The sequence below is a fragment of the Moschus berezovskii genome, chromosome 7, assembly GCF_049115385.1.
Source record: "Moschus berezovskii isolate FMDL1 chromosome 7, NW_MosBer_1.0, whole genome shotgun sequence".
NCBI lineage: Eukaryota > Metazoa > Chordata > Mammalia > Artiodactyla > Moschidae > Moschus > Moschus berezovskii.
This window is the reverse complement of record NC_142466.1, coordinates 107,550,743-107,565,230: the sequence shown is the minus strand read 5'-3', so window position 1 is coordinate 107,565,230 and position 14,488 is coordinate 107,550,743. Positions and strand designations below refer to the sequence as shown.

The window sequence follows — 14,488 nt, the reverse complement described above, 5'->3', positions numbered from 1 at the left end:
TACCAATAAAATTTTCAAAAAAAGGTAAATAGACACAAAAGACATTTTCAGAAAAAAAAAAACTGTAAGAATAAAGTAAGCATATTAAATGCATGACACATGTGCACAAAGGAAAACTTCTAAAGAAGAAACAAAGAAAAAGAGAACTAAAAATCACAATAAGAATATAACCTTGCTGATTATCACTTTATTCCTTGGAAACCCTCTATCAATAAAGTAAACCACAACTCTGCCGAATACAAACAAATATAAAAGTGTGCATTAAACTCAAGAAAGAAATTGAATAAAAAACCAACACCCATCTTGGGGTGAGGAGACAATGAATGGTTTTTCCTTCTTTGGAGCTTTCTGTGCTTGAGCTCAATTTCTTACAGGAAGATACACTACTTTCCTAATGGACAGGAATGAACTCTATTTAAAAATGAAGCTCTCAACCGCAGTTCATATTAAAATTTAATACAGCAGAGCCTTATTCTGCTGCCAGCTAATTCAGGAACTGAACAGGATGGCATTTTTTCCCGTACAATATGTAATACAAACTTTCCCCGTGAGGAAGAGTAGTCACCTCCGATTATCTGACGCGTTTTCTCACCTGCTTTTCCCTTCATCCAGTTTCCACCCACTCCAGGAGTTCTGCCCAGTATTTTTTTTTTTTTCTGAGAAACAAGCAGCATGGTACCCACGTCTGCTACTATTCTTTGCTATCTGGGTCTCCTGGGGGCTCAGGCGTTGCACTCCTCCTGCTCCCTGAGTCTTAGAAGAGACTGGAGATTTCTCTTCGCCCATCTTGGACCTCAGACACCCCCACTGCCCTCCGCCCGCTCACACATGCGTTCCAGGATTCGGTGGATGCTGCTGAAACTGGGTCTATCTGCAGGCACCTTGCTCCAACACAGACGCATGAGATTGTACAGTTCCAGGGGGCAGTTCTCTGGGCAGGAGAGGATGTTGCCATCCCGCACGTAGTAGATGACCTCCTCGTGGGCCATCCCATAGTAGGGCTGCAGGCCGTAGGAGAAGATCTCCCAGAGGACCACCCCATAGGCCCACACGTCAGACTCCGTGGTGTAGCGGTTGTAGAAGATGGACTCGGGGGGCATCCAACGGATGGGGATGGCATCGTTTTCGTTGGCTTTGTAGTAGTCCGCAGAGTAGATGTTTCTAGAGAGGCCGAAGTCGGCGATCTTCACCACCATGTTCTCACCCACCAGGCAGTTCCTGGTGGCCAAATCGCGGTGGACGAACTTGCGCTCGGAGAGGTAGGCCATGCCCGCGGCCACCTGCCTGGCGATGCACAGCTGCTCCGCGCAGGAGAGGGGCGGGGGGCCGGGGCTGGAGGCCTGTGACCCGGGGGACAGGTCGCTGGGGCTGAGGCCGCGTCCGGGGTGCGGGGCCATGCTGCGGAGGAACTCATTGAGGTCCCCGTAGGCCATGTATTCAAAGAGCAAGCACATGGGCTTCCCCACCGCGCATACTCCTGCAACCAAAATAGGCCTCTTGTTAGAGGTTGCATTTCTAAAGTACACATTGGAAAACATTGTCCAAAAGCAAATGACCAGATCAGAAGAAGTGGGGCCTTGGTTTTCTATTGACAGCATCATAGTGGAACCCTGACCTCCTTTCTTTGTGTAAATATCTACTTCTCTTTTAAGATTGAGTTGATTTATCCCTCCTCTGAGGGGGCCTGCGTTCCTGACCTTTCCTGGATCAGATTTTCCTTCCATTATTCTTTATCCTTAGTCCTGCATCCTACCTACCAGCCTGTTATAATTATCCATTCAGCTGAGGTTTTTCCCCCCAACATTTTAGCCATTTAAAAATAGAGATTATGTCTTAAGTCTTCTTTCAATTCCACACACCTACCACATTTCTGGCGAGCAAGTACTCCATAAATATTAAGCAAATGAATTTATGAATTGATGTTTGCTTTGAGTATGTAATACAATTGCTCTGTTTTTCCTGCTTCCTTTCTGAAGAAGGACGATAAGGAAACTATTTTGTGAAATTTGAAAAAGGGAAAAAAATAGTCAAAGATCTTAGATGAAATATTCAGGTTACTGCAGTTAAACATTTAGGTAAATTTGCAAATGTTTATTTTCCAGAAAGAAAAAAATGTTAATATAAATAAAACCTTAGATTTAGTACCAGAAAGTTCAGTTCAGTTCAGCCACTCAGTCATGTCTGACTCTTTGCGTACCAGAAAGGCAATTGTACCAGAAAGGCATTTGTTAATTCTAAAATCTTTATGTATTTGAGAGGGAAACTGGACAACTTGAAATATTAGGTCAGATGGTCACAATTACACACCAGCATACAAATAGATTATTAACCCCATTATTTTTTCAGGCAAAAATTAGAAGTCTCTGTTCAAAAAGGAAAAGAAATAAGAATACTATTATCTTGGCTTGCTTCTTTTGGGGTTAGCTTTTAATTCTAGGGACTTTAGCAATTGGTATATTTATATGAACTATATAAAATAAATGAACAATTAAAATATAAAATTGGTAAAAGAAGGTTAATGAAGTGACAAAACATTTCTCTGAGAAAATTTTTAAAACTCCAATTTTTTGAACTTAGGTGATTTAAGGAAATATTCTACTCCCTGGTACAGAAAATATTCTATGGGGAGGAACAGAGACACTTCTCTGATCAAGGAATGAAAGAAAAAATAGAAGTGAAGTTTAAAGGAGAAAAAATTTGCAAGTCTCTGTTTTCTGATGCATACATTTCTCCACTTGTGCCTAAGAGTTTCATACCTAAGAGTTTCACAATATTAGGATTATCAAATTCTGCCATGAGGGCTGCCTCCCTCTGAAAGTCTGCTTGCATATCTGCTGAGGCTTCTTCTTTCAGCATCTTCACTGCCACCATTGTGAAAGGTTCATAGGGAAGTAAGCCTGGAGCCCTGAGAGATACATTTATTGAGCAAGAAATCAAAGATCAGGAGTATTACACAGAGTCACATGATAACTACCCATGTTTGTACACATCCCCCCACTCATGCAGCCTTTCCCAAAGCCACAGAACCAAAGAAAGATGCCAACAGCAGGTCACACTTAAAACTTCTTGACTCCAATTAAAAATCACTAGTGTTATTTTCAACACAGATTAAGGTTGAAGATGCATTATTTATAAATAACAGGAAATCAGAAGTGCCCAACGATCATTACCATTGTAATCCCTTAATCCCTGGCTAGAATCTAAATTCCTAGAAGGCAGGAACCGTGACTCTTTCATCTTTCTATTTAAAGGCCTAAAAGTGTGCCTTTCAATTTTTTGCTTCATGCTAAGCAGTTTCAGTTGTGTCCAAGTTTTTGTGACCCAATGGACTGTAGCCCTCAGGCTCCTCTGTCCATGGGATTCTTCAGGCAAGAATACTGGAGTGGGTTGCCACGCCCTCCTCCAGGGGATCTTCCTGACCCAAGGATTGAACCTGCGTCTCTTTTGTCTCCTGCATTGGGAGGCAGGTTCTTTATCACTAGTGCCACCTGGGGAGCCCTTCTTTTTTTTTTGGTTCCCAATAAATATTTGTGTGAGATTTTCATTAATCATGTAACCTCCATACTAGGGCCACTATATGTAGAGGTCATGTGTCCTGCCCAAGAGCAGCAGGCCAAAGTAACAATCAGTGATTAAAACCAAGTCTACATTCTGTGTACAAGCTGTGTGTCTGTGGAGCTACAGGAAGAGAAGTTTATTCTAACTCACACAAGGACATTAATTTGGCTAGCATTGGCCCTAATACACACTCCTTTCTGAAGCTCATTGTTATCTGCCATTTTTACGTTATTTTTTTCCCTTTTCTGTCTTGCCACTCTGTGAACATCTATTTAATATCTACACATGTCAGGCTCTGAGTTTTTAAACTGAAACATTAGTTCAAAGAAAATTTTAAATGAAGTGAAGACTATAGCAATTGAAAATATAAGAGATTTTAGAAATATTACTAAAAGCAATGTAAGAAATTGATTTAAAATGTCTGACAAAATTCTCTTCTGAAAAATATTCAGTTTTGCAAATTGCTTATCATCAGAACACTTTATAAAGTTTCTCTCCATAAATACAACCCTATTTTCCAGCAAAGAGGGAAAATTATCAAGACTCAAACTACAGTACCCAAAACAATAAGGTGAATGAGGTGAAGATTTAGCTAATTTGATAATAAATATTATACATAATTACATAGACATCAAGTTTATGGCCTGTTAACTGTTCAGACACAATGTGTTTTAGTGGAGAGATTTTTTTTTTTGAAGTGGGCAACTTTACCTTGCTTGAAAGACCCTTCCAAATGCTCCCTCTCCGATATCTCTCACATATTCAATGTTATTCCTGGGATACTCCAGACTGAGCAATTTGGGATTCAAAAGGAGTGGCATTCTCTGGTACATGGGGTTGGGGTGAAGTCTGTCTAGCAGGAGCTCAGAAGGAAGAGTAGTGAGGGTTACCGCTGCCGATTCTCTGCAGGTAAGACAGGTAAGATCAGTAATGAGCTGAGGACCAGGTGAGAGCTTTGTACTCAGGTTCAACAGAGACATAGGTGTTTAAGAGGAAACAAAACAAATTATGCTAAGTTTATGAAAGATCCTTCTGTTTTAGAGCAACGAAGAATTCTGGATTGGAGTCTAAAGACACTTTTTTTTTTTCTTCAGGAATTTTGTTACCATCCAATCTGGTAGTGGCAGTGGGATTGAGGGTCTAATGGGGAACAGGAACAACCATCTTCTTCCAAGTTGTGGTTTAGATTTTATCTGCTGCAAGAAACTAACCTTAGGACAAGGGATCCTATGCAAAAAGTCATTGACGTTTTTAAAGATCGTGATGGGGGTGCTTAACTTTAAAACAAAGCAATGGGTGTCATAAAGAGACTGTTTGTAGCCTTCCTCCCATCTCCAGCCTCAATGTGAAATAAATAAAAATTTTAAAGTGTTAAGTGATTAACGTAAACTAGAATCTCACCTTTTCTTATTTTTCCATTGTTTTCGTCTTCGGCAGCAGTAAAGAGTAGTTATGGTAAGAAGCACAAATATGGCAAAGCTGGCCATGATGGAGACGATTACGGTCATAGAGTACGTGGGTGAGACAGAGAAGGAGGGTGAGGAGGAGGATGGCGCATTTGGAATGTCCACACTCGGCTTTGAGGACGTCATTGGTGGGAATGCTGTAAGTCAACAACAGTGTTTCATTCATTCTTAAACTTTTAAGAAGCAACTTTTGTATTCAGGCAGTCAGTAAACTAAATTTAAGACCATGTGTTTATGTATCAGGTTCTCCCTGGTTTTATATCTATAAAGTGAAATTGTAAGAATCCAGTGAGGTCCAGTTGTAAGTAAATCCAGCTTGTGTATGTTAGCCACTCAGTCTTGGCTGACTCTGTGACCCTACAGACTGTAGCCTACCTGACTCCTCTGTCCTTGGGATTCTCCAGGCAAGAATACTGGAGTGGGTTGCCATTACTTTCTCCAAGGGATCTCCCTAACCTAGGGATCGAACCCAGGTCTCCTGCATTGCAGGCAGATTTGTTACTGTCTGAGTTATCCAGCTTATAGACTTATAGAATTTTAAAGATGAGACACAGAGAAAGAACATGTTTTTTCCAAGACAAATGCAGATCCTAAGCTAGTGTTCTTTATACGCATCATATTGTTTATAACCTGACAACAATCATGGAAATTGTTATTAAATAAAATAGTTTTATGAAATTAAAGTCAGGATTGTCTGAAATTGAGCTTTTATACATATAAGCCCAGGTCTCAAGTTAGTGAAACAATAGAAGATAATAATTAGTTCAGTTAGGATTTATCTAGCACCTACTACACATGTGCCAGATACACTCAGGTCTTTCAGGAAAAATTAATGAGATATTATAATAGAAGTTGGGTTTTTTTGGCCCACATTTCAGATGACGTTGCTGAAAGTTTGATGATAATTTGCCTAACCTAGCTAGGGAAGTCAGAGAAGGCAGTGGCACCCCACTCCAGTACTCTTGCTTGGAAAATCCCATGGACGGCGGAGCCTGGTAGGCTGCAGTCCATGGGGTCGCTGAGTCGGACACGACTGAGCGACTTCACTTTCACTTTTCCCTTTCATGCATTGGAGAAGGAAATGGCAACCCACTCCAGTGTTCTTGCCTGGAGAATCACAGGGACGGGGGAGCCTGGTAGGAGGCTGTCTATGGGGTCACACAGAGTCGGACATGACTGAAGTGACTTAGCAGCAGTAGCAGTAGCAGCATTGTTGATTTACAAAAACAAATGGAAGAATGTGGAAAATGGAAATAGTACAACACAATGAGAAAGCTGGTTCATCTAACAGTCAAACTCATTCCAAACTCCTTTTAAAAAGGTCAGTGCAATATATAAATAAGGTAAAATCTGTATTACTGCTGGAAACCAAAAATATGTGTGTTAGTCACTCAGTCGTGTCCAGCTCTTTGTGACCGCATGGAGTGTACCCCACGCCCCCCCTCCCCCGCCCAGGCTCCTCTGTCCATGGAATTCTCCAGGCAAGAATACTGGAGTGGGTTGCCATTCCCCTTCTCTGGTGAATCTTCCCCACCTAGGGATTGAACCTGGGTCTCCCGAGCATTGCAGGCAAATTCTTTACCATCTGAGCCACTGGGAAAACCCCTAATGTCATACTAAATCTCACTAAATCTCTTTTCCATCTGAGCCACCAGGGAAACCAAAAGATGTCATACTAAATCTCTCTGTTCATGGGGTGCAAAGTCCATTGTATATCTATTAAAACCACACTATCAATTATATTTTAAATCCTTTTATTTGATTTAGTAAAGATGACATGGATAGAAAATATTTTAATAATCAACAAGAATGTCTTAATAGTAAAGAATGTACTTTGTACCCTAAAAAGAGAGATAAACTTTATTTTTAAATATTTGTGGGATACCAATAGACATAATCTTTTTTGTCAGGTCATAATTACTAAGATTATGAATCCAAGTAAATTTCAGAAGAAGAAATTAGGCACATCTATTCTCTGATCAAAATGCAATTAATAGTAGATTAAATAAAATCCAGTAAAGCAAAAGAAAAAAATTGATAACCTTTCAATCAAAGAGTAGAAGTTAGCCATAGTTACAGATTACAAAATAACTTCCTAACAGTGTTAATGAGATTTAGCCAAAGATGTACTCAGTGATAAAGTCATAACATTATCTCCTTCCATTAGATTAAAAGAATGAAAGTGAATGAGCTGAACATTTAATTCAAGACATTGGAAAAGAAACAAAATCAACAGACAACAAAGAAAAACAGGTGGTAAAGTAACAGCCATGTACAAGTGGAAATTAATAAGTTAGAATACACATAACACAAAAGATAGACTTAAAAATAGGTCAGTAGTCTTATAAATATTTATAAAGTAGTCTAATCAGTGACATTTTAATTTTAAAAGGAAAAAAAAGGCACAAACATACAATATTAGGAATGATAAAGTCATTTTAACAATAGATTCAAAGGTCAATAAATATGAAGTGATATATAACTATGGAGTTACATTTTAAAAATCTTGAGGGAAATGATAGAAACATATTAATTACCAAATTGAAGAATTAAAAAATCTGAAAGTAGTCATAACCAGGAAATTTAAGTCATTATAGTATTATGATTACATTCTTTCACTCTTAGAAGAGATAGTTTTATAATATGTTGAGTAAGAGAAAAATCTTTCAGGTTGTTTCAGGAAGTTATAATACTAATATCACAACCTGACAATGTCAGCACAGAAGACAAGTGCAGACATAGATTATAGAGCATAGATTTAAAAGATCCTAAATGAAATATTAACAATTAATCACAATATAGTAAAAAAACACACACAATGATTTCATAGAAGGAGCTATATTAATATAACACTTCACAAAGTCAAAGGAAAACTTTCACTGCTGTCAATGCTTGAAGCCATTTGAAATAGGATACTTGTAAAAGCAGGGATTATAAGGGATGCCCACATATGACTTTTTAGTCTAGTTGTGGACACAGTGATTTTTCCCTGAGCACCAGCAGCTAAGTAAGTGGGTTTTAAAGCTTATGGAGACCGAGTTTGGTCACCTCTGTGACTCCAGCAGGCACCTGGAACTAGAAGAAACTCAGCACAACAATAAAATATCTGTGTTGGACCAATGATGGCATTTCTCATCAAGCGTCACAGCATTGATGGACATTACAGACTTCCCAGGTTCCTCTGTGATGGTTTGAAAGCTGCTCTGACTTTCTTTGGACTGAGAAATTCAAAGATTTAAAAAATCCATCCAAGATGAGTGGGAGTGAAGCGTGAGTGAAAGTCACTTAGTCGTGTCTGACTCTTTGTGACCCCATGGACTATACAGTCCATGGAATTCTCCAGGCCAGAATACTGGACTGGGTAGCCTTTCCTCTTCCAGGGGATCTTCCCAACCCAGGGATCGAACCCAGGTCTCCCACATTGCTGGTGGATTCTTTCCCAGCTGAGCCACCAGATGAGTGGGAAGGGGGATTTAAATTGGAGAACTAACAATCATTAAGAGAGAGGGGACTATTATTGTATCTGCATTTCACCAGAGCCATTCATACCATATTTAACATGTGAAGGAATGTAAGGAAATTTATGAAATTGGCAGTGTAACCTTATTAGTATATATAAGGGTAATTTTTTATCAATACTCTCAGAAAATGGAATTAATTGCATAGTAAGAGAATAAGCCATGATGATTTAGTAAGATTTTTTTCAAGATGAAAAATTGGCACAGGTTCAACAAGAATTTTATGCATTTAATCGTTTATGGGTTTAATAGTTTCTTCTTTCAGGACAGTTTTACTTTCTCGGTTCTTGTTTATTGTTTCTGATTGATTTGCCTCGTCTCCCCTAGAGCAATATCAATCATCTCTTTGGGTCCACATTATCAATCTGAGTCTCCAGTTTCTTTCATTTTAATCTTTTTCTTCTCTGATCAATTTTATCTCTTTATCCTTTGCCTTTGAACATCAGAGAAGTCTTATTCACTCATTCATCCACATATTAATGGACTTACTAAATGACTATTGATTGTTAAGTGTCAAGGACACTGTGGTGGACACGACAACTCTCTATGTTAAAGTACTTAGCTGGGAAGCAATTAGAAAACAAACAATTACAATAAAATATAAAGAGTGTTACAAGAGTGGTGAGAACAAGGATGCTCGTGAGAATCCAGGGGTAGCCCAAGTCCAGGTTTTGGCATTCTGGCTAGGTTTTCGAGAGTAACTTTTAAGTTAAATATTAAGAGTGAGTAGGTGTAACTGGTCGAAGGTATATGTGTGGGTGTGGCCTTGGGGAAGAGGGTAGGGGGAGTCAAGAGAGAGTATTTCACAAAAAAGGAATGACACTTGCCAGAGCCTGACTCAAGCTGTGCCCCTGCTTTTCTAAAAGGGTACCTACAAGTTTCATTGTTGAGTTGGGGAAGGTCTATAGATAAGACTGCAGAATTCTTTCCTAGATATTTTGAGATGACCCCTTTAAAACCATTTGATTTGACCCTGTAAACTATGTACTGAAAACTAGCTGTTTTAAAAAAACACCTCTCTTCCAAAAGAAGGATCAGTTGTCACAAAGAAAGAGCATGAATTGGCTCAATGAAGAGAGACTGTACTTTAAGAGAAACTACACTTCTGTCCTAGACATCATGAAATGTGGATGTAAATACACATGCACGAATCCAGTTACATACACATAAGGTTTCAAGGGCACAAAACACTTTTTTCCTCTATAAATAAGTAAGTGATATAAAAATCATGAATGTGAAATCAAAAGGTGATAATTTAAATTGGCTTATTTTATAGCCATCGAAGGGACAACGCTGCTCGATAACTTTGGGACGGAAATAGGATTTATATCATTCACTGAATATGGTGCTCTCCATGGCCTAATTAGGAGCTATAAACTGGGATCTCCAATGATCTGCCTTCATATTCTACCCTGGATGAGTATAGTGAAAAGCCTTTAAGAGAGAGAGACTGTACTTTGTCCTAGACATCATGAAATATGGGTGTAAATATGCATGCATGAATCCAGTTACATACACATAAGGTCCAAGGGCACAAACAAAAATACTTACTTGTTAGGTTTTCTTTTTTATAATCTGAAGGGGAAAGGATAAAAATTTGTTTTAGGAACATCCAGATAGCTCCTATGTTCTGTGAGAGAGTGCTAAGATATGCAAGTTCTCTTTCAGCTTTTTAATATACAACGGGAAAACATTTTTTGCATTCAGATGTGAAAGGATTGCGTCTTTGGAATGAATCCAGCTGTTAGGGCTAACCACATAGTTCCTTACAAATGAAGTTCATTAAAGCAACATGCAGTCATTCAGCTTTGTTTCGTGAGATCAGCATTTTCAAACATGTGGCTTATTTTTGCATGCTGAAAAATCTGCTTCCTTGGCTAAGAAAGAGGACTTTAGTTCTTTATTCCACTTCTCTGACAAAATATGAGATGTTTCTTAGCCATTGCTCTGCGCATTCCAAAAAATGTTATAAGCTGTCATCAGATCTGCTTATGAAGTAAGGTAAGATCTTCAACAGCTCTGAAAAGTACTCTTTAATTTCTTTTAGAACAAATGGAATAAATCCTTATGCTAACTGGTTCAATTAGGATAGCAGTAGGATTCTGTTAGTATGGAAGGAAGGCAGAACTCAAAAAAAAATTAGAAATGCCTAGAAATGTTAGGAGATTTGAATTCACACCTTAGTTTCCTCAAAATAGTAAATTTCTCTGAACCTCCAATGTCTCAAGAGAACTCTGTTACCTAAGTATGACAGTCTGGTACAGGCCATGGGGTCCCAGTGCATGCTGGGGAGTTTGTTGCAGTCTGGCATGGAGAACAGAAGCATCCCGGATCTGTAGAGTTCCCTGTGGGTCTTTTCTTCCACCATCAGCCATTCTTTTGCACAGAAGAGCTCCTTTACCGCCAAGCAGTATTCTCTAAAATGATTTAGGGAGAACAAAATTTAATGAATCATAGCACGATGAAGCCAAACTGGAGCCTAAATCCTGTATTTTCAAAGCATCATTGTAGCACACTGTCTGTTCTTGCAAAAGTGTCTTTATATAGATCCTTTTGTAAATAACGTGAGACTTAATGAAATATATAGTATATTATCCTGTGAGATGAAATATTGTCTTGTTTTTAAAACATCACTAATGCTACTGGAGGAAAGAACTTTAAGTTCAAATAGTAAAAAGATTAGAAATCAACTTCATATTAAAATCACTACAAAGGTTCAGGAACAAGTTATACAGAACTTTGAAAGCACACACACTAAAGTCATGGATATTGTCAAGCAGTCTCCAGCCTGAGAGGTTTTTCTATAATCTCAGGGCTGATGGGCAGGGCTTGAGGAACACAGTCAGTGTCTCTGTGAAACAGAATAATATCACCTTCCTGGATGGTTGTAGAAGAGCTTGGGGGTCCATACCCTGCCCTACCCTTGGAGAAGCTGAGTCCTGTCCCATTGCTGTGTGTGCTTTAATCTGAGAGCTAGAGTAATGTCTATGTGAAAATGAAGCTGTAACTGTCATCTCTGTGTTGTACTGAGTGGAGACTGGAGAAGGAAATGACTACCCACTCCAGTATTCTTGCCTGGAGAATTACATGGACAGAGGAGCCTCGTGGGCTACAGTCCATGGGATCTCAAAGAGTCAGACACAACCAAGAGACTAACACACACACACACGTGAGTGAAGAGGCTGGGGAAAGACTAGGTAGATTAGTTGTATTATATAGAATTTTGTGGATTAAGTTCAAGTTTATCTTATAGAAAATAAGATAGACTACACAGGAGAAACCAGGTTAGTTCCAAATTAAGATATCTGGGATGCATAATAAGAGGATATTAAAGATGAAAGAAATTAAGGAGAATAGCAATGTTATTCATTCAACATTTGAAGTATAGAGTAGGAAAGTGTGTGTCCATACATGTGTGTGTACCTACATATACATATGTGTTTTTAATACTCAGGCCTACATTCCCACTTTTCCAGGTAACCACTTACCAATATGGACCAAATGAACATGCGTAAAATGACTGGATGTGATGGGCTACAATGAGGGTCATGAGTATAACAATGAGATGTAGATTCTTAATGTGTCTGCAAGGGAAGGGGAAGCAATGGGGCCTTCAGCCTTCTGAGAAGCTGAAGAACTGTAGAAACATTGCTTGGCTTGCTTCTAACTATGCTTGGTTGCATCCTTGAGTCACATAAAGCACATCTCTTTGCATTCAGATGTTATAATTAAACTGTGCAAAAGCAACATGGGACATATGAGAAAACTAGCCCCATATTATGTGGAGAAAGCAAATACCTGGGAAAGTTGTTTTTTATTATAAGGTTAAAAACACACTAGAGAATTAAAAATATTTTTTGTTTTCATTGACATGAATGCTTTCACTGAAGCATGGCCTTTACAGAGGAGTTTTTCACAAGGGAAAAAATCAAAATGAAAGGAAAGTAGACTGAAAACTAGGTTAAGTTAAACATGACAGTGACTGAAGAAAGTAAAGACTACAAAAAAGTGAAAACGACTTTGTTTCACTGAAATGTGAAATCTCCGTTGAAAAAGAAATGACTTGGCAAGATATTGAACAAATGATAGAGGAAAACTTTAGAGGTTCTAATAATGCAGAAAGAAAGAATAAAAGATAAAAATGGTGGGTAAGGTGATAAGGAGAGGGAGAATCAAGCAAGAAATTCAAAGTACAAATTAACAGTGTTTCCCAACAAGAAACTAGAGCACATAAGAAAGACAGAAAAATATTCAGAGATACACTATAAGAAAACATTCTTAAAATAAAAAGGATATAAATCTGATGAGAAAAATATATTAGCCATTATTTTTATATTACGTATAGGAAAGAAATCTACTCCCAGGTGAATTTTACAAGTATTTTGAATCTCAAGAATTAAAGAAATAATATTACTACTGTCTGGCAAGAGGAAAATATTCCCCACAAAGGAACAAAATTCAGGATTGCCTTATATGGTCTTCATTGCAGCATAGCCCCCACAACTGGTCAGTTGCAGGAATTTTAAGCAAAGCTGAAGGTAGCACAAGACTTAAGTACCAGTCAAATATACATACATGTAAGATTATAAAAAATAATTTTTTACATGTAATATGTAAAACCTCTATTCTAGCTGAACAAGAGGTGAATCAATGTTGAGAACTTAACAACAGGATTTTTCTATGGAACAAATGATGGAGATCAGGGATAAATAACACAGAGAACTCTTCCAGGTACTTGCCGTATACATGACTATGCAATTATGTAAAAGCTAAGAGTATTCCCAAAATGCAAATACAACATAATTGACTAACCTGGTTTATAATTCCACAAAAAGTTTCAAAAAGCAAGTATGGAGGATTCAGTACAGTCACCCTAACTAACTAGGCCTACCTGTAGCATTCTGTTTTTAAATTTACATTTGGCACTTCTTAAATATGACTTTTGGCACTTCTGGTGCACTTTTCCCCTTTCCTATGACACTTAGTACCTTCTAAGGTAATACATAAATTGTCTGTTTATCATGTATCTTGCTCACTGACTTCTGCTGCTGCAATATACACCCCATGGACAAATGCCCTAGAATAGTGCTTAGAGCCCAGTAGGAGCTCAATAAATGTTTACTGAATAAATGAAATTCCTTATCATCCACTGAAAGAGGTACAAATGATCAAGTTATTGTTTCTGATTAGAAAACCATGACAAATAGTATGTGTTTAAAAGTCTTACCAATAAGTAGCAGTAAAATATAACGTGGTTGGAGACTTCTGAACTACCTTGAAATATCAAGGCAAACAGAAACTATTATAAAAGATATAATATAAATGCAAGGAGACAAAATGAGAATATCTGAAGAGCAAACTTACTAGTTATTTACAATGAGCCCAATTTTAATCCTAATGTTATTGGTACAAAAAACAGAAGTTGCCAGAACTGCAGGAAAATTTTCTTAGAAAAAAACAGTTATTGTGGAAGGGTTTACTGCATTGAATCAAACAGGCAAAACTCTTTTAACAGCAGAAAGGATCGGACAACTTAATTACTCATGACACTAATACCTATATAATCTATATGAATTTTGTACCTTAAAAGCAGAGAAAAAGTCTTTTTAAATGTCTAATTTTTAAACAATTATTCATTATATTTGAGAGAAAAAAACAATAAAATGTGAAAATTTTTAGACTTATTTTTTACCTCAATATTAATAGTTTATAAGGATTAAAAAATTGACCAATTTTCAGACTAAAAATACTTGTTTAAATAGCAACTGGAATTAGGAAAAAACATTTAATGGCTTACAGATTTAAGAGACAATTACACTATTCTAATAAATTTGACATTTCAATGAAAGAGATTTTTTTTTCTAAAAAAGAACTATTTTTTTTTTTTTTTCTAAAAAAAGATTTAAATTATATTCAGTCCTGAGAAAGGACATCTGTGGCCTAAGC

The 14,488-nt window shown here is 37.6% G+C and overlaps 1 protein-coding gene across 2 annotated transcripts in view; it reads right to left on the bottom strand.

Annotated features, from left to right (window-relative positions):
* Nucleotides 1-208: 208 nt before the first annotated feature.
* MUSK (muscle associated receptor tyrosine kinase) overlaps nucleotides 209-14,488 on the bottom strand; it is a 92,121-nt gene continuing 77,841 nt past the window's right edge. Inside the window, exons 12-17 of one of the 2 annotated variants that reach the window (XM_088837755.1) lie at nucleotides 10,784-10,959; nucleotides 10,094-10,117; nucleotides 4,960-5,161; nucleotides 4,270-4,461; nucleotides 2,757-2,905; nucleotides 209-1,477 (exon numbers count right to left, since the gene is read on the bottom strand). In XM_088837755.1, coding sequence (XP_088693881.1) covers nucleotides 795-1,477; nucleotides 2,757-2,905; nucleotides 4,270-4,461; nucleotides 4,960-5,161; nucleotides 10,094-10,117; nucleotides 10,784-10,959 — 1,426 coding nt within the window. In that variant the 3' untranslated portion in view covers nucleotides 209-794. The remainder of the gene's footprint in view (nucleotides 1,478-2,756; nucleotides 2,906-4,269; nucleotides 4,462-4,959; nucleotides 5,162-10,093; nucleotides 10,118-10,783; nucleotides 10,960-14,488) is intronic. The other variant, XM_088837754.1, reaches the window with a different exon arrangement.